Below are 26,866 nucleotides of genomic sequence, written 5' to 3' on the forward strand. Positions count from 1 at the left end.
AGATTTTTTAAGCAACCAAATTTCTTTTATTTCCTTCATCAACGTTCCACTGTCAGCTGTGCACACACCTTCCACTGGCTACGGTGAGAGCTACACAAGTGTCCGAGGGAAGAATGTGGACCTATTTAAAATTGCAATATATCTTTTCTCCTGTCATGATAATTCAAACACAGCCTATTCATAAGATACTGCTTACCTATGGGCAGGTGGAGTGTTATATTGTTGCAGAAGTCGGTGTAGCAGCATTCTGTTTTTGTAATGTTTTTAGAACTATGACAGAAGACTTGAGCATTCAGCTCTGGCAGGGATACACAAGACTTTATCACCTCTTCTTTGCCATTAGTTAGCATGACGGAAGCCCAGCATGCTCCTTCAGTTTGGCAGGTGAAGTTTGTATGCTCACACAACTGGCACACACACTTCAGACCTGAAAAATATTTTAAAAAGTATTATTTTTCACTAAACACAATAGAACTTCATCACATACAATGTACATTTATTTAGTAATTCAGAGCAAGGAAGATTGACTTTTGTTTAGATAAGGAGACTGGGAGTCAAGATTCCTGATTTCTATTCTCAGTTGTGCCATGGATTCATTGCAATACCTCTGCCAAGGTTTCTAAGCCATCACTAAGCAGAAGACTTAAGCACATGTTTAACTTCATACATGTGCTTAAGTACACTCACATTCAGCAAGACACTTAAGCCTGGGCATAGATGACTGGTGCCTCCCCATACTGGGGCACAAGCTAAAGGGGAGGACTTGTGACCTCCCCACGTGTCTCCACCCCAGCCCCAACCCCAGCCCGGGGCCCCCGTGCTGTCCCCGCCCCACATTACCTGCTGGCAGGGGGAGAGGAAAGGGGCTCTGCCTTCCTACTGCGCTGGCTCCCCCGCGACATGGTCAGCAGCTCCCGCAGCAGCCAGGCCCGGGCAGGGAGCGGGATGGAACTGCTCTCACTCACTGCTCTGTGCAGTGTAGCCAGCTGCCTGAGAGGGGCAGCAGCGGCTTCTCACTCTCTGCCAGGGCTCAGCTTCTGGGAACAAGGGCCAAGCATGCGGGGGGGAACAAGAGGCTCCAGTTCTCTCAGTCGTTGTCCCCAGAAGCTTGGACATCCTTATGCAAGTGCACTGGTAGTTAAGCTATGCTCTTTGTATCACAGGAACAATATGTTATGTTTGTTGACTTCCTTCTAGGGAACATGAGAATGAATCACTTCTTTCATGTGTCCATTTTGAACCTGTCTGGAGGATTGGTTTTTGCAATAGCAGGCCTCTGAAAGAAGGAGACCTCAAAAGGTCCAGGGCTAGATTAATCAGACCCGAGAGCCATAGCCTTTTCAGCCAGAAAGTCTGAAAGAGTACCACTATTTCTCTCTTTCTTATCTTTTGTATGGTCCTGGGGAGCACTGGAAAAGGTGGGAAAGGCATATAGCAGAGACATTGCCCATCTTTGCAGGAGATCATTCACCACATCACATCCCAGCTCTTGACGCATGGAGAAGCCTCAGGGCTTTTTACTGCAGTGTCCAAAAACAGAGAGTCAATCACTAGCCCATCAAATGGACTTACAATGAGTGAAGATAGTTTGGAGTACAGATTCCATTCTGCTTAATTCAACATTTACCAGGTAGGTCTTGGTGTTCATCTCCTCCTCTGTGGGCACTACACATAGAGATAGCAACCTTTGCTCTACTCAGGATAAGAGAAGCTGATTTTTCTCAGCGATAGGGCAGATAGGGTTCTTCTTCTTTTGTTTATGAAAACTCCATCAGACACACTGATGGCATGATCAGAACAAGTCTGATAAACAGGGAGGGAATAATGCACCGAGACATCAGTGAATCATTAGGTTAGGGTGGATACTGTGCCCTTTCTGACACCATTCCCTGGATTGAACTGGGACTCAAATGAGCCCCCTCCACTGCCCCCAGTTGGCATCTGACATAAGAATAGCTCTGCCTTGCTCACTACAGGATGGACCTCTTTAAAAAAAAAATCTAATAATCTGAGAACATAAATGGAACCTTGATTTCTGACAACAGAGGTGATAGAGTGAGATGCAAAGGAGATAAGAATTGCTGGCTAAATTTCATATGAACTCTGGTTCACTGAAGCAGGTCTGTGTGAGATCAGCAATCTCAATAAACTTCAATAAGAACCAGATTTTTCTTTCTTTGATGTCACTTTTCTTTTATGGTCACCTTCATTTTCATGAGAGTAGTCATCCTCAGCCCCTGGCCATAACTGACTTCCTTGGCATTATATGTTTGTGTTTGTCCTGAATTCAAGATGCTCCAAGAACATGGTGTTTTCATTTCAGTGTTCTCTCTGTATGGAGGGCTGATCAGAAAAATTGTGCAGGAGGAAATACACGTGAATTTCCTTCTGCCTTAAAGCCAATATTAACTCAACCATAATCTTGGAAGAGACCCCAGTAGCATTTATCAGATCAAGTGGTAATGACTGAAACAGAAAATAAAAAAAGATGGCCTTCATATGCAAAATGAAACATTTGTCTGCGGGATTATAAAATGGGAATGTGAAAGGAAAGCCTTCTTTAGCAATTGATTCAGATGTTTCAGATGGAGCCCTGCTCTGTTTATTCCTAATTCTCTGAAGCTAAAAATAGGATGGGAACATGTTGTATTGCTGTAATCTGAAGTAGAGGATGGATGGTTTCGTTCATGTCCTGGCATTTCCATGGTTGCTTGAGACTGGGAATGGGACAAAGCTGCTCCTGTGATTCTTGCACAGTTCCCTTTCTGGACAATGTCCAGTTTCCTCCTTTTGACCAAAGACTTGGCACCAGTTGGGGTATGACTCCAAATGCAGCTGGTTGGAAATCATGTAGATAGTTCTAAGGGCAGCTAAGGACCTTGCCTCAGCACTTGTTCTAGCTACTACTTGCAAAGTGGTATTTTCTATTGCCGTACTTCAGGCACTGCTTCAGTCTGCCATAGGACTAGAAATATGCAGGAAATTGTTTTCCTATCCTGCAAAAATGTCCAAGATTCCCATTCCACAGAGATGAACCAGAGACTTTCCAAAATATTTCCCAAAAAAGCAGAGAGACTCACCCCAGAATAGCCAATAGCCTGTGGTTAGGGCACACAAGTAGGATGTGGAAGATGCAAGTTAATTACCCTGCTCTGAATTAGACAAACTTCTGACTTACCCTGCCTCCATTTTCCCCACACTGTTTCCTAGTCCCAGCCACTCTCCTTCTACTCCCCGAATCTGATCTCAACATTCTTACCCCAACCAACTGGATCCCAAGTCGTCCTCCCCAACTTGTTTTCCTCACTGGCTCCGTCCCAGTCTCTACACTAGCTTCCAGTTCCAATATCTTTGCCAACCAGTTCCTTCCATCCCTTCCCCATCCAGCTCCCTGTTCCAGCCTCCCCTACATCCCAGCTCCCAGTCTCCCCTCACCACTCCTCCAGCTCCCAGTCGGAGTCTGTTTGCACAGCCGGTCCCAGTTTCTCTCCACCCTCTCCCCTGTCCCAGGCTCATCAGAGGCCTTGTCCAAATCTCCTTTTCCTCTCCCGCTGTCCAAGTTTTATGCTGAATTCATTCCAATCAGACATCTTTCTCCTCTACGCTGCCTGTATGCCAGCAGGGGGGGTCATAGAGGGCAAAGAGAAAGGACACCTGCCCCAACTCAGACCAGAGCATCTGGGAGCAGCCATTACAGGGAAAGTCTGGGTTCACCTATGAAGCCCTGACCTGGAGGAAGCATGTTCAGTCTCTCCATGAGGATGGTGCATGTCCAATCATATGTAGGAGCTGAGAGGTGAAGCACACTCAGTGAGGATGGAAGCTTCACAGATTTTAGCTGATGAAATCAAAGAAGTCTCTACTGAGCATGTGCAAACTGTGATTTTTCATAACTAGGCCAAACCTTGGGTTGATTTTTATGGAGATGGCAAAAAGATACATCCTGACATAAAGGCCACCTCCTGCCAAATTTTAGGTCCCTGCTCCAAATCATGGGGGTCTTCGTGCTGTTCAAAGAAAAGGTTGCATTTTTTTTTTAACATGGCCAAAATAACTTATGCTTCCTAGCCTTGTTCTCAAAAACAGCCAAACAATTTGGACTGAAATTTTAAAAAAAGAAATAAAAAAAAATTCTACACCCACAGAGACTGAGGCATGCTGGCATCTACATTTTCATCCCAAATAGTTAGTTTGGCAAAATTATAAGTAACTGAAAACAGGGTCTTATAATAAGTGCTAGGCAACCTTAACAAAAAGTAGTTCAGCAGCCCCACGTTGGCCTATAATAATAATTCAATAGAATTACTAGAGGCCAGTAGCCCGTAACAACTAAAGTTATGGAAGAAAGGTTAATTCAGCTGTCAGCACTGTGAAGCCAAAAAATCAATTTCAACATCTTCCTGTTCAGGGAAGGGGAAAAAAATATCTGTGCTCTTGGTAGAAAACAAGATTCTAGTCTGCAGCTCATCCTTTCCCTCCCACCTCCCTTCTTAAAGGGCTAGGGTGATGTTCTTGTTTTTTACCACAGTTAATGTTAGTTTTTGCTTTGTCTTCTAATCACAGGATTATTGACTAGAATTTAACAAAATACCCAGATACCAAATTGACACTTTTCATGGATGCTAAGGGCTGAAATTCTGGTCTCCCATGCAACAAAACCAGACTAAATGACCCAACACATGGTCTAGGAGAGGGTGAGTTAAATCCTGCCACCCAAGTTAGGGGCAGGGGAAAGGACATTTATGTGGCCAGGCTACAGCTATTACTACAGCCAGGGTTTGCAATTGTGACCTGTACTGATCCACTAGACCCACTTGATATGTTCCAAACATACTGGCAGTGAGGTTCCCTGATACCCAGTGAAATCACTGAAGACCTGAGTCAAGTGGCAGAACCTCAGAACATGCACCACAAAAGCAGCAGTGAGTATCCAACAGCAGCAAGCAAGCAAGCAGCAGCTGACAAAAACAGCAGAGGAGTGGCAAACAGCAACTGCAGAGGCACTCAGCGACCAGAGAGACATTGCTCAATGCCACACACACACTGTCCCGCCACCCTTTCCGAGTTGGGAGGTGAACTCCTATGAACACACCTCTGAACTCTGGGTGAAGCCAACTATGAGTGGGGTGCAGCAGAGGCAGAGATGGGTGATGTATAAAAGGGATTTGTCAGACTCTCCCACCACAAGGTGGGAAATTGAGGCAAAGGACACTGCCCAATATACTGCAGGGTCAAGTTTTTGCTTATGATTGCATGCTTTTGAATGTGGTAGTGTTTTTTTCCCAAACTAATGTTTGGTTCCTTTTTGCTTCTAATCAAAGTTCCCTTTTGTTCTACACAGACTAGTGCCTGCGTGTGGGGAAGGTGGTGGTAAATTTTCCCAGATTACTGGATTGTGGCTCAAGCCAGTTCTGTTCTGTATTATTAAGAGGAACCCCTACATACTAAACCCAGCCCCGTTGCTGCCAACTCCACCTGGCAAAAGGCTTACATACAGAACTACAACAATTCTGCGACAGATTGTATCTCCTACTTCCACAGAGAGGCTGGGAAATTTTCAACACACATTTTCTTTAAAAATTCTAGGGGTGAGGAAGAAAGGGGAGAGAAGAGTTGTCTTCATAATGGTTTGAACACGATGCTTATTTCCTCAGTGCTAGCATCAGCTATATCTAGCAAACCCTGCACAATCATCCCAAGAATCACCCAAACAAATGCATAGCATTCCCCTACAACACAACTGCTTTCCCATAGATACTGATATGCATGTTGCTGATGGTGCACTGATGGAGATGTAAGCAAAAGAATTTTTGCAACATTAGAACTAACGTAGCAAAATAAGATACTTGTGAACTGGAAAAAGACAAATCCAAAGCAGGGGAAATTGTTTATTTCAGCTTTGATAGAAAAGATTATGTAATTAGTAATGGAAAGTGAGAAAGCAAGCAAAACAATGTGTCCTTAAAACTTTACATTCTCTTGTTCTTGGGAAATTAGGAGAAAAGCGACAAGACTGAAATATGTCCTGGCCTCAAACAGCTGTTTGGCATCTAGTCCTGGTTGCCCAATTCCTTAAGGATGCAATTCTCTAGCAGCACTTATCTACCAAGCCCTACACCTCTATGCAAATAAGGAAGTGCAGCTGTCATATAAAGTGCCTGTGCATCCCCCTCCACACCACATTCTGATTAGTACTATGGCCCAGCAAAGTCTGGTGGACAAGGCCACCATGGGGGGGCCGGCTAGAGAAGCATAAAATCATTAATTACTCTCTGAAGGACAACATTTTGTAGTCGTTAAATATTTGTTCTTCAGGACAGAGTTACTGATTTTATGTTTCTGGTTCACTGAGGTTAAAAAGACACCACCAACTTGAACTCTAGTTAATTTAGAAAAAAATAGTAGTTCACATACACCACCAGCTTCTCCATACCTCAGCCATTTTTTGCAGTTTTACAATAGCTTTTTTAAAATTATTAAAAATTGTCTCTCTTCTGCATTGATTTGTGAAAGACCCATACAAACAACGGAGAAAACTGACTACATGCCTACACAGGGAAAACAGGGAAATTGAACACACAAAAAATTCTGTCACATGCACAAAATGAACGAAAACAGAGAACAGGCTCTCTGATCTTTTAGGTATAGAAACATTGGAGGAACTTTTAACAAGAGCAGGGAAATATTTTCAGATAGAAGTATGATCTTTAAGGCAATTGTGTCCCTTTAATTTCAATGGGAGTTGAGGCACACAGCCATTTGTAGGCAAGTTTCAGAGTAGCAGCTGTCTGAAAATGGTGTGATTATATAGTTAGTGTTTCTATGTTATTTTGACAATTAAAATATGTAGAACTTCACAGAATTTTACATTTTTTAATTTTTTGGTGCAGTATTCCCTCAAGAGTACCAGGGTTCTGTGTGGTGCAATGTGGGTGTGGGCAGCTTGGTGAGGAGTCTGGGTGCCAGGAGAATGAGTCTCTGCAGGGCAGTCCCAGAGAAGGTAGTTAGGGCTTGGGGGAGGCTGGGGTGGGCTTGGTAGGTTAGGGCTCAGTGGGGTGGGGTGCTCCTGAGGCAGGGGATGAGGCTCTGCAGGGTGGGAGTTTGTGGGGCTCAGTGGGAGGTTCTGGGGGCTCCTGACACAGGGGTTGAGGCTCAGCAAGTGCGGGTTTAGGGGGATCATGTGGGAGGTCACTGTACAGGGAGCTGCTCCCCTTATCCACCCAACCCCCGCGCATCCGGACTCCACCGCACCCAGACCCCCTCTTCCCCCCCGAGCCTCTCACACACACATACACCTAAACCCTCTCACACACACACACACACACACACACACACTGTGCAGAGGTTCCTGCAGCCAGGGGAAGTTTCTGAGGCTTGATCTGTATAACCCTGCACGGATACAAAAATGTGAATCCGCATCTGATCTGCATTGTCAAAGTTTGACTCAGACTCACAATTTATCAGACCACTCTGTTTTATTAGCAAAGCTGCTCTGCTAATACATTTAGAAGTGAGCCCTCCGAGTGGGGCTTGTGTCTTTTAATTTATACAGTTTTTTGGAGAACAAGTTACAGAGAAGTTACAGACAAAAGAAGAAAAAGATTTTAGTCACCACCCTTCGAGATCCCTGAGACCAGTCACGTATCTTCAATTACCTGCCACCCTTAACAATCTCCTTTAACAGCTTCCAGTTAACTTAACTAATTGCCCTTCACACCTTCCCTTCTGATGCCTGCTTCTTAGATGTGCTGGCTCTATCTTAATTGCTTCTCCATTCAAAAGCTAACTGTCCCTACGTGTGCTCCCTCAGATACTTTGTAACATGTTTTGGCATGCCCTCTCATATACAATGTATCCAGCATGTCCCCTTATACAATGTTATACTTATACAATGTTATACTTCCACAATCCCCCCTTTTAGTCAAGGCTACGCCGATGACCAATGACTTACTGGATTCCATACATCAATCGTTCTTTTTCATTACTTTCACTGGTGACATTTAACAACATTAGATTAGCACTCTGGTTAGGGGTAACCTGATGGATGGTGTGTCTTGTGCAGTTTTGGATACAACAAGAAATCAATTGAAAACACACAAAGATTATTAGAATTCCAAATAGGATAGTCAGGATTCCTTGAAACAACCAGTTTCCCAGACTAGAGAAATTGAATAAGTTACTTATCCATTTCCACAAGGAACTTGGTTATTCGTGGGGAAGGTATGCAATTTGCTCCAGATGGCTAGCACGATTTATTACCTCATTAGTATTATCAGGTATGTATACACAGCATTCTGTTCCAATTAGAGCACAGGTCCCTCCTTTGCCTGCCAGTATTATATCTAATGCCTGACGGTTTTGGAGGGCCACTTGTCGGACCGCTCCTGCTTCTTTGGCTAGAGCTTTTAAGCTCTCTGCTGTTTCATTGGCCATGATCTCAACCACCGCTTGTAACCTTAAAAGCCTTTTTGCATGGTGGATTACCCCCCCTACTGGGACTAAAGAAATGCCAACAGCTTCTTCCCAAGTTAGGGGACTTATGTTATCCACATACCATTTAGCATCTGGCAAGTCCCTCCTTTTTCACCTGAAATTACGGAGGCGATTTCATGGGAGGGATTGAAGCACCCGGAATGGTGGGAAAAGCTGAGCAGGATAACAGATACCTGACCAATTTGCTGGTAACACAGTGTAAGCATTTTCCCCACAAACCCAATGATGTCCCATTAAAGCTGGGAAGGGTTGACCGCAACCCTTTGACATGTAAGAATTTACGAAGGAGGAATAGTATCCCCCAAAGGGCACAGGATGATTTTCACTGGGAGAAGAGGTAGCATTCACATGACATTTGTAGATGGTGCCGTTTTTCTCAGGGAGGCTGTAGGGGGAGCAAGAGATTGAATCTTTGGTTTGGTCCCAGGTTGAGAGGAAGTTTATCTTTCCATATCCGGTTCGCCATTCTCCAACCTTGTTTGAATAGTCCAATACACCATGGGACTCGATGTATTGGAGACAGCTGCTCCTCCCTAGATTCAGCCCTGTCCCGTTACACACCCAGCACCAGTGGCCCTTTCCTTTCACCACACTTATAAGTTTAGGAACATATGTTTTTCCCAGCCCCCAAGTGTCATTTTCCTTCCATGTCCTTTTAAGTGGATAGGGTTCTCCAGCAAGCTCTGAGGAATTCAAAGGGATTGCCATGGTGGGGATACTAGCTTGTGAATGAGCTGGGATGTGGCTGCAGACCCAGCAATTAGAAATATTCAGGATCTGGGCTATCTGCACCTGTTGTTGGATGAAAGAATTGTCACTGTCACTCTGGATTCCCCAGACCCTCAGGACACAGTAGCTGAGGACTAAGCTTCTCAAAGGACACATGTTGGAAGCAGGACCCTTTCTGGTTCCGACAACCCCTTTTGAGGGAACCGCAGTCACGGTTTTACGTCCACCAGGCAGCAGGCGCTAGGCTCACTACTGCTTCTTGTTTGTTGGGTCCTGCTGTCTGCTTACCCTCTGCTTCTGGCAACCCTTACGAGAGCGCAGATTGTAAGGTATTGCAGGCTGTTCCTCTTTGTCTTCTGGGGTTGAAGCTGGTTCTGCGTGGTCTTACAGAGGTGCTTGGTCCCCTTGAGGTGGCGCTGGCTTACACTGTGAGACATGGATCCATGCAGCGATGCCGGATAATTTTACTGCTGTCTGGGTGGTGAGCAGCACCTGGTATGGACCCTTCCAACGGGGTTCCCAGGCGTGCTTCTGAAGGTGGTGCCGCAGGTAGACCCAATCACCAGGCTCAAGAGTGTGACAGGCAGCAGAGGTGGGTTCCGTCAGCCAAGCTGCTCGCACCTGCGAATGGAAGGAGCTCACAGCTTGCATTAACCCTTTGCAGTACTGGAGGAGCGTGCTGTGAATTAGGTTTAGGTCTGGGGCTGGGGTAATAGTAGCCATTGTTCGCATAAGGCGTCCCATGATGATTTCAAATGGACTCAATTTGTGTCTCTGGGATGGGGATGACCGAATTTCCATAAGGGCCAGCGGTAAAGCAGCTGGCCAGTTTAACCCTGTGGAACTACAGATTTTTGCCAGCTTATTTTTAAGCACACCATTTCGCCTTTCAACTGCCCCTGCACTCTGTGGATGGTAAGGGCAGTGCAACAGATGGGTGACATGTAATACCTGGTTTAGATGTTGAACAATTTTTCCAGTAAAATGTGTTCCCCGGTCACTAGACAAAGTGGCAGGAATTCCCTTGGTAGGGATAATGTGGTTTAACAGACATTTTGCAACGGACAATGAATCAGCTTTGCGACAGGGAAAGGCTTCAATCCAGCCCGAAAACAGACATATTATAACTAAAATGAATTCATATTTCTGACACTTTGGCATTTGTACAAAATCAAGTTGCCAGTGTAGGAAAGGTGCTTGAGGCAAACCCCGGAACCCTTGTGTTACTTTTACATATTTGCCTACATTGTGGCTTTGACAAGTAACACAAGCGGTACAGTGGCGGGTTGCAAAGGAGCTGAAATGGGGAGCCCACCACCCCGCCTTACTCATAGCAGAGACCATCCCCTCCTTGCTGACATGCGAAACACCATGTAGCAGGGCGGCTAGAGACGGGTAGAGTGAGAGGGGGGCTACAAAGGTACCGGTGGGCGATCGCCAAAGGGAATCAGAATGCAAAGAGCAACCCAAAGCACTCCAGGAGTCTCTCTCTGTTTCTGGGGCAGAATCCTGGAGCTGAGTGAGATGAGACAGGGATGGTGGCGTTACAGAGACAGAGAGGGGACCAAGAAACGCTTCTGGTGAAGGTTTTATAGTGGCGGCATGTTTTGCAGCAACATCAGCAAGTGCATTACCTTTTGCCACCTCGGTGTCTGCCGCTGAGTGGCCAGTACACTTAATTGCCAACGCAGACGGTAGTAAAACTGCATACAGGAGGGCGGCAATGTAGGAGCCATTCTTGATAGGGGTACCAGTAGATGTAAGAAAACCTCGAGCCTGCCAGAGGGTGCCAAAGTCATGCACAACCCCAAAGGCATACCGAGAATCAGTAAAAATAGTGGCAGAGAGCCCCTCGGCTAGAAAGCAGGCACGGGTTAGAGCAATCAGTTCAGCCACCTGGGCAGAGGTCACAGAGGGTAAGGGTGCAGCTTCTATGGTCTCAGAGAGAGACCACAGCGTACCCTGCAAGAAGGTGGCCTTGGTCATTTCTATAACAGGACCCCTCAGTGAATAATACCAGGTCAGAGTTAGGGAGAGGTACATCTGAAAGGTCGGGGCGTGGGACAGTGATAGCAGAGACAGTGATGGTGAACCCCATGACTGCCTTGCAACTAGGTAAAGGAAGGAGGGTAGCAGGGTTTAACCGGGAGCAGCGCTTAATAGTGATATGTGAGGCTGAAAGCAGCAAAAAGTTCATACCTAGTGAGGCGAGCAGAGGAGAGGTGGAGCAGTGTTGCGTTGCAGAAGGAGAGTTTCCACAGAATGGGGAACCATGAAAGTGAGAGGAGAGCAGAGGACAAGGGACTCAGACATCTCGACCAGGCGCGCTGCAGCAGCTACAGCATGTAGGCAAGGGGGTAAACCCTGGGCTACAGGGTCGAAGGTTGCAGAAAAATAAGCCACCGGGCGATTTCTGTCACCGTGCTCCTGAGTAAGAACCCCGAGGGCACAAGCAGATTGTTCGTGACAGAAAAGGGTAAAAGGCTTGTCATAGTTAGGTAACCCTAAGGCAGGGGCTAAATTCTGCTTAAGGGAGATGAAAGCAGCATTTGCTTCAAGTGGCCATGGCATGGGGTTAGGTACAGAGGATCGAGTGAGTTCTTGGAGTGGTTTACCCAGAGAAGCATATTGAGGTATCCATTGCCTACAGAACCCTGTCATGCTTAAGAATTTTCTGACCTGGCGTGGAGAGCAAGGCTGGGGAAAGCTAAGGATGGCTTGTACCCGGGCTGGATAGAGTGTACGGGAGCCCTGGGAGAGAAGGAAGCCTAGGTATGTGACAGAAGTTTGGCAGAGCTGCAATTTTGTGTGAGAAGCCTTATGACCCTTGTTTGCTAAAGCTGTGAGAAGTGTTAGTGAATCAGTTTCTGAGGCAGACAGAGAGGGGGAGCACAGGAGTAAGTCGTCCACATATTGGATCAGTGTGGATCCTGATGGGAAAACCAGATCAGCGAGATCCCTGGCTAGGCTTGAGAAAAATAGGATGGACTCTCTGTATACCCTTCTTTTACCCTGGGGAAGGGTAGTCCATGTATATTGCTGACCCTTGTAGGAGAAGGCAAAGAGATACTGGGATTCAGAGTGAACTGGGACAGAGAAGAAAGCGGAGCACAAATCTACAACAGTAGAGTGGGTTGCATTTGGAGGAATAGACGCTAGTATTGTAGCAGGGTTAGGAACCACTGGAAAAGAAGGTATGACAATACGGTTAATAGCTCGAAGGTCTTGAACAAATCGCCACAATTTGCCATCAGCCTTTTGAACTGGGAGGATAGGGGTGTTACAGGGGCTGGAACAAGGGACAATAATTCCTTGTTCTTTTAATGCAGATATAACTGGAGCAATCCCAGCCTCTGCCTCAGGATTCAAAGGATACTGAGACAGGCGAGGCATAGGTTTGGAATTGTCTACAGTAATCCGAACTGTGTCAGTATTTAATCGGCCCACTTCAGATGGGTGAGATGGCCATAGGGAGGAAGGAACCTGAGAGATTAGGTGCTCTAGGGACGGAGTTAAGGGACAGCAAGGGACTGGAGTGGAGAGGGAAGTTTCAGATAGCAGGGAGGCTACAGAATCACATAAGGGAGACTGAGGGATTTGCAGATAGACACCATCTGGGGAGCAGTAAATAGAACAGCCAAGTTTGCATAGCAAGTCCCGTCCCAGAAGGTTTGCAGGGGTGAAATTAGAGAGGAGGAATGCATGCTCCTCAGAGAGGGGACCGACCCAGAGATGGCTCCCATTTGTCCATGGTTTCAGTCTCCCATCCCACACTTATTCGTTTTAACATGCTGCCTGTGGCAGGGAGAAGACCATCAACAAATGCATGTGCCAAGGCCCCCTGCCCATTTACATCGGGCTCTTGTATTCCTGAATGTTGTAGGGAAAATATCAGTTATCCGGGACCTATAGTCACCTGGGCTTTCTCCTTGCCCTTGCTTACAGCAACGTATTGCTGTCCAGTTTGTTTTAGGAGACCACACTTTGGGAATGGCTTGATGCAAGCGCTTCCAAAGAGCCATACACTGGTCTCTGTATGCCGAATCTGGGCCAGTACTTTTTATGGTTGAGTGGCGTGCCTCAGCTGGCCAGTCTGCGACAGCCAACCATTTTTCATAATAACTGGCAGGAGCTAACAATTTACACAGTTGGAGGAGATCTGTCTCAGAGGGTTCATAGGTTTCACAGATTAACAGAAACTCCTCAGCAAATTTGACAGAGTTTTCCTGTGGTTTGGGAAAACTTTTAACTATAGATAAAAGTTCCGTACGAGTCCAGGGCTTATAATCCCATATGGACTCACTTTCTCCCATCTTAAGGACTTGTAAGGGTGCCACAACAGTTTGATCAGAGTCTCATTAACCTTCCATCAGGTTCTCTTTTCCAAGAAGAAATGTCAAGAGAATCTTTGCAGTCTGCTTTGGATTTCTTCTTCATAATATTTTGCAGAGCTGCGAGGCCAATGAGGGTATCTTCTTCACTTTCATTATCTGTAGTCACTGAAGATTTTTCCTTTTCTGATTTCTTATTTGCGCAGGAGTATGGTGGGGGTCGGGTTTGATCCGGAACATTGCACAGGACTGGGCAAAGGGGAGCGCTCGGACTAGTGGTGGGAGAGACTGCATCCAATTGAACTGTTAGTTTTTTGATAGAATTTTTAAGAGAGGTGAGTTTTGACTCAGTCCATCTACGACTTGCCTCTTCCCACCACTGCATGAAGCAGTCTACTTCTCCTCTCTCCAATTTGGTTTTTGGGAGGATGAGTTTGCTTTTTAAAGCGTCCACTCGATCCTTGTCCCAAGGACCTAACAGTGGCCACTGTAATTTGGGGTTCTCTAGAGCTAATTTGGACCATTTTTCAAGAAACCTACAAGAGTCCGGACCCCTCCTAAAATACATAAAATAAGCTGGAGTTCCCTTAGGGAACTGTTCTACCTTAGACTTCTGATTACCCATCAAGGAGGACTTCACACAGCACTCACACAAGAAGGAAATTCGGGCTCAGCAGAGCGGTAACTGGTGCAACACACAGAAAGGAGCCCACAGGCTACTGCCTCAACTGCCCTTGCTTTCACACCAGGGGTTATACCCAAGGTGTGGTGCAGCGGCTGCAGCTGTGCAGATTCCACTTATTCAGACCGTGGGGACGGGGACCCCTTGGTCAGCCAGTCTCCGGACAGAGATGGCTCCCAGATTCACACACACACACCACGGGGAAGACGGATAGACACAAAGACAAGACAGTCCTCAAACCGGTTAAAGCACAAAAATAATAATTACCTGAGACGTCTGATTCCAGAAGCTGGATCCAAAGACCCCTACCCGAACAGAGTGGGAACCAACAAGTTCAATGGCGTAGACTGCGCTGCTGCTGTGTACCTTTCTGTCTTGTGGAGGATTGCTTGGACTAAGCGTCCAGGCGCCGGCTGCCACGATCGTCCTGCAAGGCAGTCAGGGATCACACAGCCTCAGTGAAGCCGCTTGCCATCTCGGTGGGACCTCCAATTGTCAAAGTTTGACTCAGACTCACAATTTATCAGACCACTCTGTTTTATTAGCAAAGCTGCTCTGCTAATACATTTAGAAGTGAGCCCTCCGAGTGGGGCTTGTGTCTCTTAATTTATACAGTTTTTTGGAGAACAAGTTACAAAGAAGTTACAGACAAAAGAAGAAAAAGATTTTAGTCACCACCCTTCGAGATCCCTGAGACCAGTCACGTATCTTCAATTACCTGCCACCCTTAACAATCTCCTTTAACAGCTTCCAGTTAACTTAACTAATTGCCCTTCACACCTTCCCTTCTGATGCCTGCTTCTTAGATGTGCTGGCTCTATCTTAATTGCTTCTCCATTCAAAAGCTAACTGTCCCTACATGTGCTCCCTCAGATACTTTGTAACATGTTTTGGCATGCCCTCTCATATACAATGTATCCAGCATGTCCCCTTATACAATGTTATACTTATACAATGTTATACTTCCACAGCATCCACCAGGATCAACCTACGATCTGACCCATGATCCACTAGCCATCTTTTACATATGTCCGCACCCACAGCGGCAAGCCATATCACAAGGGCTAGTGAGGGGGAGGGAGCAAGTGGGGGGTGGGGTCTTGCAGGGAAGAGGCAGAATAATGGTGGGGGCTGGGGAAAAGGGGTAGTGCAGGGGCGGGGTCTCGAGGAGAAGGGGCAGCACACAGGGAGTGCCAATTTAATTTAGCATGCCAGTGCAGACAAGCCCTGAGACATCAGACTCTGAGGACAGCATTGGAACTTCTAAAAGAAGGGCTAGAGCTGTCCTGTCAAGCAACTTCAACACTTGAGACTAGTATAATAGTCTTCTCTGCTTGCGGTTGGCCTGGTGAGGGGGTAGAAATGCTACTATTGCCAACTGATAGAAATTCACCTTTATCTTAAAGGTAACCTGTATGGGGAAGGGAAAAGGTATCTTTTTTTTGTTTTGTTTTTCATTGTGGTGTATAAAAAAAGACCTTAAATGTATGTGTTTTTTTAAAGGTTTTGTTTTCTGCTTATTTTGTACATTAGAAATCAGATCTGATCTAGTCTGGAAGACCGATAACTGGAGAACTAGTGAAATGATGACATAAGAGAGCAAAGAGAATGAAAGCTGAGCTACCCCTCTCCTTCTACTCTCTAGCTTCCTCCCTGCTTCCTTCCTCTAGGCCTGTAGATAGCCCCCAGCTAATTAGGCTGGCAGCTGTTTCCCCTTTGCCAATCAGGCACAGGTTTCTCTAGCCAGCCACAATTTACCTCTCTTAATGGGAGTGGCATGACAGAGGGCTGGCTCAGGAGTCCCAGCACAGCACCCTGTCACAGTTCCCTATCACTGCACACGTGCTGAAGGACCAGGAAGAATGTGACTCTCATAAAATAACCATACAAAAGAAAAGAAGTCAAATAAAATTGCAAAACTAGTTAAATTTTCTTCTCACATTATGTATTTTCTTCAAGATTCTACAAGTTTTCATGATTGAAAAGTAAAAATAAGTTTTTAAATCTGGCTTTTGAAGCTATGATTGATGATTTAAAACTCCTAAAATGAATGTAAAGTGCTCTTCATGTATTGAGGAGATGGAGATAACTCTGAAAAGGATTGAAGGGTCATAGCTGATGAGCAACTCAACATTAGTTCCCAGTGCAATGCTGTGGCAAAAAGGGTTAACACAATCCTTGGATAAATAAACAGAGAGAAATGAGTAGGAAGTTGATTTTACCTCTGTACTGCACTAGTGAGACAGATAGTGCCATACAGTTCTGATGTCCACATTTCAGAAAAGGATATTGAAACACTGAAGCAGGAACAAACAAGGGCCACAAAAATTATTTAGGGGCTGGAGAAAATGCCTTATAACAAGAGACTTAAAAAGCTCAATCTATTTAATTTATCAAAAAAAGATTGAGAGGTAATTTGATCAGAGTGTAAAAGCACCTTCACAGGCAGAAAATACCTGTTACTAACAGGCTCTTTTAAAATCTAACAGAGAAAGGCATAAGAAAGAACCAATGACTGGACACAGGGCCCAGACAAATTTAAAAACGTGTGCCTTATTTCTGCTTTAACAGTGAGAGTGATTAACTAAACTAGCATAGGAAGAGGTGGATTCTCCATCTCTTGATATCTTCATATTAAGACTGGATGCCTTTCTAGAAGATATGTTTTAGTCAAACAAAGTATTGGGCTCAATACAGGGTACGGTTGCCAACGTTCTATTTGCAGAAAACCAAACACCTGTCCCTGCCCCTTTTCTGAGGCCAGACCCCCCTTCCTCCATCACTTGCTCTCCCCCACCTTCGCTCGCTCACTCATTTTCACTGGGCTGAGGCAGAGCTGGAGTGCGGGGAGAGAGGTGTTGAGGGCTCTGGTTGTGGGTACGGGCTCTGGGGTGTGGCTGGAGATGAGGGGTTTGGGGTGCAGGAGAGGGCTCCAGGCTGGGGCAGGGGGTTGGGGTTTCAGAGGGGGTACGGGCTCTGGGCTGGGGTTTCCAGGGTGGGGCCAGAAATGAGGGATTCAGGGTGTGGGAGGGGAATCTGGGATGGGGCAGGAGGTTGGGGTGCAGGGGGGGAGTGAGGGTTCTGGCTGGGGGTGTGAGCTCTGGGATGGAGCTGGGGTTTGGGGTGCAGGAGAGGGCTTAGGACTGGCATAGGGGGCTGGGGTGCAGGAGGACATGTGGGCTGCAGGCAGCGCTTACCTCAGGCAGCTCCCAGGAAGCTTCCGGCATCTCCCTCTGGCTCCTAAACAGAGGCACAACCAAATGGCTCTCTGCATTGCCACTGCGCTAGGACTCCTGAGCCAGCCCTCTGTCATGCCACTCCCTTTAAGAGAGGTAAATTGGGGCTGGCTAGAGAAACTTGTGCCTGATTGGCGAAGGGGAAACAGCTGCCAGCCTAATTAGCTGGGGGCTATCTACAGGCACCGCCCCCATCTCCCATTGGCCATAGTTCCTGGCAAATGGGAGCACTTGAGCTGGCACTGGGGGCAAGGGAAGAGTGCAGAGCTCCTGTGGCCGTCCCTCCACCTAGGAGGCAGAGGGAGATGCTGGCAGCTTCCCAGGAGTCACGCAGAGCCAGGTAGGGAGCCTACCTGTGCTGCTGACCGGACTTTTAATGGCCCAGTCAGCGATACTGACCAGAGCCACCAGGGTCCCTTTTTGACCAGGCATTCCAGTTGAAAACTGGACACCTGGCAACCCTAATACAGGGGTAACAATGTGAAATGAAATGGTCTATGACTAGATCCAGTCAAACTAGATGATCTTATGGTCCCTTCTGGTCTTAAAACTCTATATATCCATGAAAAGAGAGCTACTGAAGGGAAGAAGAGAAGAGACATTATAACGGAGGATTATAACAAGATGCTACCAGGTAAGCAGCTAAATTTTATGAATTCAATAAAATTTAAAATGGCTTATATAAAAAGGTGTGTGAAATAGTCACAATGAGAGATGAATACGCTCAATATTTGAGTTCTTTTGTAGTAACTTAAAATTCTGAAAATAAAAAACCCATGCCATATTCAATGTATTTTAATTTTAAATGGGCTTCTTTCCATTGCAAGAATGCTGTTTTCTGAGAATAAAAAGTGTTTGCTAGTTTGTCAAATGTAGCATAAAAGCAAAATATGAAGCCCCCAAAATAGCCTGAAATGAAGCAGCAAAAAAATGCTTTGGAAAATTTTCCAATGTTTTTGTGCACCTCTAGGTTATACACTTCAAAAGTGAGTGCATGGAAGAATTGACCAGGACATGAATCCTGGTAAGCATTGCTTTCCCTAGAAGAAATCAGCTTCCTTATAGAAAATAGACAGGAGATAGTGGTGGTTATGACAAAAGGCTCAACTATCTGAGTCAGAAAACTGAACTGCAGATGAATCACCGCAAAGCCAATTTTTATGGTTTAATCATGAAAAACTGTATTTGCATTTATCTTTTATCCTGCAGGATCTCAGTGTTTCACAAGCTACATCCATGACTGAAATGCACATACCCTTGGATGGAGAGCGGTACTAGCCAGGGTGGATAAAAATCAATGATTTTTTTTTAAATTAAAAAAATCAGATTTTTTTGATAAAATGCTTCTTGAGGGAAAAAAGCTATCTAAAGATACATTATGGCTCAAAGGTATCTCATCATGGAATAGGGATTATAAATTCTAATTCTATAATATGAGACAATATATTCATGTAATGTTTAAGAAAAGTTTTGTAAATGAGATCCAATAGTTCATGGATTAGGGACCCAATCTTATGAGGTTCCACAGGCTTCTGTCCAGATAATTAAGGTTGGTCTTTCTATCTACCCAATGGGACTCAGTGTTCAAGATACCATCAGAGATGCTTAGTTTTGCAGTTCTCAAACTGTGGTTGTGTGTCTCCAGAGGTAACATGCTTGTTAACAGCAAAAATGTTTTAAAATAAATAAATATATAGAGGTGAGAAATAACAGACCTCAACTCTATTGTCCCTCTGCAAGTTTGTGTACACACAGTCAATCCCTTACCTCTCTCTAAAAGTGCAAAGTTTCAAAAAGTTCAATGAATAGAAGATCGTTGGGGGCAGAATAGATCTGGACAAGGGGAAGAAGTCTGGAGATAAATGTGAGAAGTGAGGGATATATGCTTGTTTAATTAAAATATTATGTTTGCTGTTGAAGAAAAAAAATCCAGAATACCTAACGTTGTTGTTTTAGTTAAATACAACAATTTAAATGTCTGTCTGGTGATGTTCTCCTCCTAATACAGCATGGCAAGAAAATCCTCCAAATATTAATGATTAACCTGCTGAATTGAAGATAGTTCACCTCCCAATGACTTCATAAATATCTGCTTCAGTTACCTCTGGTAAATGAAATAACCAAACAATCATTTGTTTTCTGATATAGATTAAAATAATCTGAAAAGTTTTCAAAATAAATCACTGTTTAAAAATGTATAGTGTGTACCTTCTAAAAATGAAACCTACATCTATCTCTGAGATGAGTTGTGAAGAATATGTATTAAGGTTATAACAACCAACAAGAATGCACTTTTATGTAGAAAACCATAATTAAATAGAGTCTTCCTGATGAATGATTTAAATCATGATTTCAATCAATTTGATTTAAATTAAATCCACCCTTACTACCACAAAAAATAGAGCTCGTACTAGAGTGAAGTCTTAAGCTAATGAAAAGAAACACTTATACCTCTGGAAGAAGCTTACATCAAAGACAGAAAAATTCAAGGAAAGAAGTCAGCCGAGAGCTGTATATGGAAAAGTTAAATAAGAAAAAAAAAAAATCTGTCACCTGAAGCAGAAGAAGAAAACAACAATTAACCATGAACAAAAACAACAACAAATGAAAGCAGTAGCCTGCAAGAATCTTCTAAAAAGGTGGATTTGTACCCTTTTATGCTTCTTTAGAAGCAATCAGATGTCAATTTTTGGGCTTCACTGGCTCTGAGGGAAGATTTGTTGGGGGATCACAGATTATGTATATTGTTAATTCTCACAGCTCAGTTTAAGGGGCAGGAGGACAGGATCCTTAACAGAGGCTTTTGTTCTTCGATGTTTTAGTTGTCTATGCTAAATTGTTTGTTTTGTTAAAACAAAAGTGAAGACTTCTAGACAATGTAGCTCAAATTTTTAAAGGTATCTAGACATAGGTGCTACAATGCTGAGCATGGCTAAGTGATTTAGGAATCTAAATGTCATTATCAAAGGGTTTTAGGCACTTAGGGGCCAGTGCCTAAATCAAAAACAAAAGCTAGGCTCCTAAATCAGGTAGGAGTTGCAAACACTGAGCACAGCAACGCCTAAATACCTTTAAAAATCATGGCCTGTGTCTGCAAATCTCTTCCTTTTTCAGTTGCTCAGCTTTTATTCTCTTTGCTCTTATGTCATCATTTCACTAGTTCTCCAGTTATCAGTCTTCCAGACTAGATCAGATCTGATTTCTAATGTACAAAATAAGCAGAAAACAAAACCTTTAAAAATACACATTTCAGGTCTTTTTTTATACACCATAATGAAAAACAAAACAAAAAAAAAGATACCTTTTCCCTTCCCCATACAGGTTACCTTTAAGATAAAGGTGAATTTCTATCAGTTGGCAATAGTAGCATTTCTACCCCCTCACCAGGCCAACAGCAAGCAGAGAAGACTATTATACTAGTCTCAAGTATTGAAGTTCCTTGACAGGCAGAGGTGAAAGTAAGCCGGTGTGCACCAGTACCAGCGTGGATCGGCTTCCCCAGGTGCAATTTAAAGGGCCTGGGGCTCCCAGCAGCGGCTGGAGCCCCTGGCCCTTTAAACTGCTGCCACAGCCCCGCTGGCGGAGCCTTGGGGTAGCAGCGGCAGGGCTGGGGCGGGGATTTAAAGGGCCCGGGGCAGTAGCGGCGGCTGAGCCCTAGGCCCTTTAAATCGTCCCCGGAGCCCCACCACCACTTCCCCAGGGCTCCGGCAGGCTCCAGGGACAATTTAAAGGGACCAGGGCTCTGGCCGCCGCTACTGCCCCAGGCCCTTTAAACAGCTGCCAGAGCCCTCGGCTGCCGCTGTAACCTCGGGGAGGGGGAAGGAGGCACTTGCCTGTACAGGGTGGACCAGGACTGGCCCCAGCCCAGCCCCTTCCAGGGGCCAGAGCTGGCCCCAGCCCAGCCTCGTACTGGTAAGTCCCTAGACTTACTTTCATCCCTGTTGACAGGACAGCTCCAGCCCTTCTTTTAGAAGTTCCAACGCTGTCATCAGAGTCTGATGTCTCAGGGCTTGTCTGCACTGGCCTGCTAAATTAAATTGGCACTTCTGAGATTGATATAGTCACATCGATTTAGCAGGTCTGGTGAAGATGCAATAAGTCGATAGCAGAGCACTCTCCTGGCAACTTCAGTACTTCACCTCCTGAGAAGTGTGAGCTAAGTCGATGGGAGAGCATCTCTCACCGACATAGCGCAGTGTAGACACCACATTAGGTCAATATAAACATTGCTTAGAGGGGTGATTTTTTTCACACCCCTGAGCGATGTAACTTGCATCGACTTAACCAGCAGTGTAGACCGGGCCTCAGTGTTGTATCAAGGAACTTGGAAGTTAATGAAACATCTTTGCAGTCTCTCTCACAGGAACATAGGAATTGACCTGCAAGAACACCAAATGGCCTTTATGGCCTCCAATATTGAGCTTTCCAAGAGGTTTCAAAGAAACAAAAATCTGTGATCTTCCAAGCTGTCAATAAAAATATTTGACACCAATGTTAGCAGTAGAGCTACTTCAGATGCTTATTGTTAACATCTACTCCAAAGTCAGACTTGGGAGCCATTTATTCCTAATCTGATTCCTAACATTTAAACAGGCTTTTATTCCACAACAGGTCTACCTCTCACACTCTAGTACTAAAGCTATGTCTACACTACAGACCCTAGAGCAGCACTGTTGTACTGCTTCAGCTGCACCACTGTAAGGTCTCCCATATAGCCGCTCTATGCCGTTGGGAGAAAGCTGGTATATGGGTACAAAGGTGCCTTACAGTGCTATACCTCATTCCTCTTTCCGTACAGGAATAGCTATTCCAGCATAAACACCTTTATATCAATAGAACTGCATCCAAATTGGGGGGCGGGGGAGGGTAGGGGGTAAGGATACTAAGCTTCCTTAGCAACCTCTTGCAAGCAACTATCCAAGGCCTGTTCAAAAAAGTCAGAATAAATTGTACCTCCAGTTCTCATATCTACTATTTTGTTAGACCGGATTGCAGAAATTAATAGGTCAAAGAGCCAAAATTTACCCTTACAAAGACCATATTAATTCATTTTTATTATGCTCATATTTCTCATCTAGACACAGTGTTATTTGTATTATTGTAGCCCTTAGGGGCCCTAGAACATGGACCAGGACCCCAATGTGTTAGATGCTTTACCAACACAGAAGAAAAAAGACAATCCCTTATAATTTGAGTTAACTATCTTCTCAACTATTTTCTTACTGATGTAAGGCCCAACTCTCTACAGTCCTTAGCTCATCTTAGCTTTTTATTAATTATCAATTATTATTATCATTAAGATTGGCACTATACTGACCACTTTTAAGGCCCTCAAGGTAGTAGCTGATTTTAATAGTAAATTACATGGTGTGAATAGCTCAGTTACTTGGTTCTTTAGTTTCTTTCCTTCTCTCTAAGTACATAAAGAGATGGACAGGAAAAAAATATGGGTGTATATATATGTAAGCTATATCTGTGCATGTATCATATATAAAAAAGCACAATACAAGTTAGAAATTACTAATTGTGCAAGGTAATTAACAAGCTGAATGAAAGGCTCGTTCACACACTGTACATACATACACCAGTCTGTTAATCAAATGACACAATATTTTCTCCTTGTTCAATATTTTAAGCTTGTATTTTATCATTCAACTTCTTGGTAACACTCTGTTCAGAACACAAGGGGTGTGACAGAGAATTCAGCCTCAAGATTCACTGTGTTTGAAGCTCACTATGACTGCAATCGTGTGGCATAGAAAGATTGTCATGTGATAATGCTTCAACATAGCTACTTCTTTCATAACAAACAGATTTTCTCTTTTGGTATTTTGACATGTGTCTCTTATTTGACTATTCTCAACAGCAGCTTGTCCTGCCTCTGGTCCTCTCATAAAGAAAGCCAATAACATACCTATTCTGAAGAAAAAGATATTTTAGACAATTACTGTGCACCAGATTCCAGCTGTGTAAATTGATGTAGCTCCATTACACCAACTGAAGATCTGCTCCTGTATGTTTATTTTACACTCACACCTTCTCATATATACACACACAAAATGGCATCCACAGAAACAGCCATGTCTTTCATAACAACTACAGGGATGATCTTGTGGTTTTCACATTTTATTATTAATTCCTATAAAGAAAAAAACTTAATTAAAAAAACAATGTGTCTTAAGGGGAGCATGTGTAATGCCAACAGACCTCAATCAGCAGGCAGGATCAAACCCCGCACCTCTGGATCTTAATGCGTGAACCTCTACCACATGAGCTAAAAGCCAACTCGCTGTTAGCTAAGGCTGTAGAGCACACTAATTTGATCTCTCTCTCTAAATGTCACTAGATGTGACAGAACACCACACCCAGCAGCTGTGTAGATTACACATGCACTTAAACTCTTAAAAGCAAGGAAATATCTGGTTAATGTATCCCTTTTAATAAATACATTATATTCACTTCTATAATTAAGTCCCATGCACTGCCAACATGTACTGTAATATAAGCCATACACTACATGCCTCAGACACTCTATAAACCCCAAATATTAACAGGTAGCGGACTTTGATCTGATGTACAAATATTGGGCCCAATCCTGCAATAGGCTGCGTACCCCCAACTCCCACCAAAATAAATACTGATAATCCAAAGTTTGCTGAAAGAAGACCAATAGAGAGTCTGGAAAGGCTAACTTATGAGGAGAGACTAAGCATCTATTCAGGTCGTGAAGGAAGAGGGGAAGGTAGCTAACCATTTCTAACACATTTTTAAGTATATACCATGGATGGAGAAGAATTATAGGAAGTTGGCAATGAGTGGGTACAAGGAGGAGGAGGTAGGCTGAATATCAGAAAAAAAATATGATAGATGCTCTCAGTGCTCCCCGCAGTGTCACCGTCTGAGGGGGATCTAAAACAGGGCCAGCCTGAGGTGCGAGGCACACAGACAGGATGGGGGAAGGTTCATCAGGTCAGCAGCATGTGTCATGCATTATTCTTCCTGATCCCACAGGGTATGACTACCCTGCATCTAGGAGGAGCCTCCCAGCCTGGGTAGACAGATTTGTGTTAGCTCTGCCAGAGCTAAAATTTGTGTGGGAATTAAAAATAGCAGCAGGGATGTTCCGGCTCCAGTGGAGATGGGCTAATCACCCGCGCTCAGACCAGGGGGTCAGTTGGGTGGATTTGTGGCTCTGGTGGCAGCTTGAGCTCTCAACATCCACATGGCCATTTTTAATATGTGTTAGCTCAAGCCCCATTAGCATGAATGTCTACCTGGGCTAGGGGGCTGGCTCTTAGTGCAATGTAGACATACCTATAGAGGTGTCTCTGCCAAGTGCACAGGATCAGGGCTTGGTGATTGTGAAGACTGGATACCTGAAGCAGAACGAAGGCCACTCCCTCAAAGATCCAGCCACTTCTTTGACCTCAAACTTGTAAAGGTACAGCAGCACAAAATGATCCTGACGCTGCTCCCTACATTGAGAATCTAGCCTCTAAAGCAGGGGTTCTCAAACTTCCTTGCACCATGACCCCCTTCTGACAACAAAAATTATTACACAACCCCAGGAGGGGGGATTGAAGCCTGAGCCTGCCTGAGCCCTGCCACCCCAGGCAGGGTCACCAAAGCCTGAGCACCACCGCCCCAGAAGAGGGACCAAAAGCAGAAGCCCCAGGTGGAGGACCTGGACCCTGAGCCCCATCATGCAGGGCTGAAGCCCTTGTCCTTTGGCCCCGCGTGGTGGGGCTCGGGCTTCGGCCCCAGGTCCCAGCAAGTCTAATGCCAGCCCTAGCGACCCCATTAAAACAGGGTCACAACTCACTTTGAGGTCACAACCCACAGTTTGAGAACCAATGCTCTAAAGAGTAGTTGGACAGGAAGCACAGCTCTTGATCAGGTCCCCAGAAAGGAAGATTAGGAAGAAACACCACAAGTTTAAACTTTAAGGGTCCAGAAAAGTATGGGGACTTCCCCCATATAGATGGCAATCTAGACTAGTGAGATTTATTAGGCTGTGGAATAGTCTTCCCAAGGGAACTGATGAAAGCCATACAATGAGACATTTTAGTTTTAAAGGAAAAAACATGCTATAGGGAACAATCCTTCGTTGCCCTAATTTTTATGATTCAATACCATACTTAGATGAACAGTAAGTTTAGGCAAATATTAAAACATGAGCAAAAATGGAAAACCCAAAAGGTGAGGCACAGTACATTTCATTTCACTATAGTACTAAAAAGCATACCAGCATACAGAAAGAGAAACTCAATTACTGGGCTCTTTTAAACTCAATTACTGGGCTGTTTATCAAGAGCCCATGTAGAGCTTCTTTTCATTTGCTAACCATGTGTCTCCATTTACTGTGTAACATAAGGAACATCAGCCTAACAAACTACTATCCAAGAGGTGACTGGAAAGAGAAAAGCCAGCTTTTGTAACTGATGGCAATATATTTTTCTGTGTGCTTAAATAAAAAATGTATGAAATATTTCTAGAGAACAGACTGGGCCCCATTTGTATTGTATCCAAACCTCTCTCTGAAGTCAATAGGAACTCTGGCTCACATAGAATAGGGGATTAGGTTCTTTGTGCATATCTGCTGCAACCTGCACTGCAATACAAAAGTCATTTAAATATGTTTTTCTCCACTCTAAGTAACTGTACTAATCCACATTTGAAAGAATGAGAAAAACTGATAAATACTGAAAACAGTATGCACAAATTCTCAAAAGTGACTACCAAATTGAATTCCCAACTTGAAGATTCTTAATTTTTTTTTTTTTTTTTGAATTCCCAACTGACCCCATGGTCTGATTTTTCGCTAGTGCTGAGTTTGAATATCAGGCTTCTTCAAGATGTCTCAGGTTGGGCACCCAAAAGTCCCTAGTAACTTTTGAAACATTGCGCCATAATATACATACACAGACCTGTGACATCTTGCAACCTTACCTCTAAAGTATCCCAAGTGGGCGCACACCAGGAGTCGCAAACTTGTGATGTCCTGAAGTTCACAGCGCGGAGCCACAGACAAATACACACAAAAAACTCTGATCGGCAGGACAAACAATTCGCTTCAAGTCATCTTTTGAAAAGCGGGGCGCCCTGGCAGTGCCTTGGCATGTGCAAATCCCTGCACACGAGGCAACAGTTCTTAAAGCCACAGGGCGCAAACTTCTCTGTTACCATAAGGGTTCTGGACTGAACACGTCAGTTCGTAGCTTTGGTCTCCTTATTCCAAACCCTACCCGACCTCGCGCCGGTGCGCGCAGACATGCGGACAAGGATAATAATAAAACGCATTGAGCGTCTCATCTGCCCGCGAAACAAGAGGGGCTGACCCGCCGTCAGCGCGGCACGGGCAGGGGCTCAGAGCCGGCGGGGAGCGCACCACGACC

General features: G+C 44.6%; 1 protein-coding gene across 1 annotated transcript in view; it reads right to left on the reverse strand.

Moving 5' to 3' along the window:
* Positions 1-26,445, reverse strand: part of ACVR1C (activin A receptor type 1C) — a 49,395-nt gene extending 22,950 nt beyond the window's left edge. The window contains exons 1-2 of the mRNA XM_084642674.1: positions 26,421-26,445; positions 197-427 (exon numbers count right to left, since the gene is read on the reverse strand). Coding sequence (XP_084498800.1) covers positions 197-350 — 154 coding nt within the window. The 5' untranslated portion in view covers positions 351-427; positions 26,421-26,445. The remainder of the gene's footprint in view (positions 1-196; positions 428-26,420) is intronic.
* Positions 26,446-26,866: the final 421 nt, after the last annotated feature.

The sequence above is a fragment of the Lepidochelys olivacea genome (genome assembly GCF_965140295.1).
Source record: "Lepidochelys olivacea isolate rLepOli2 genome assembly, chromosome: 11".
NCBI classification, from domain to species: Eukaryota; Metazoa; Chordata; order Testudines; family Cheloniidae; genus Lepidochelys; species Lepidochelys olivacea.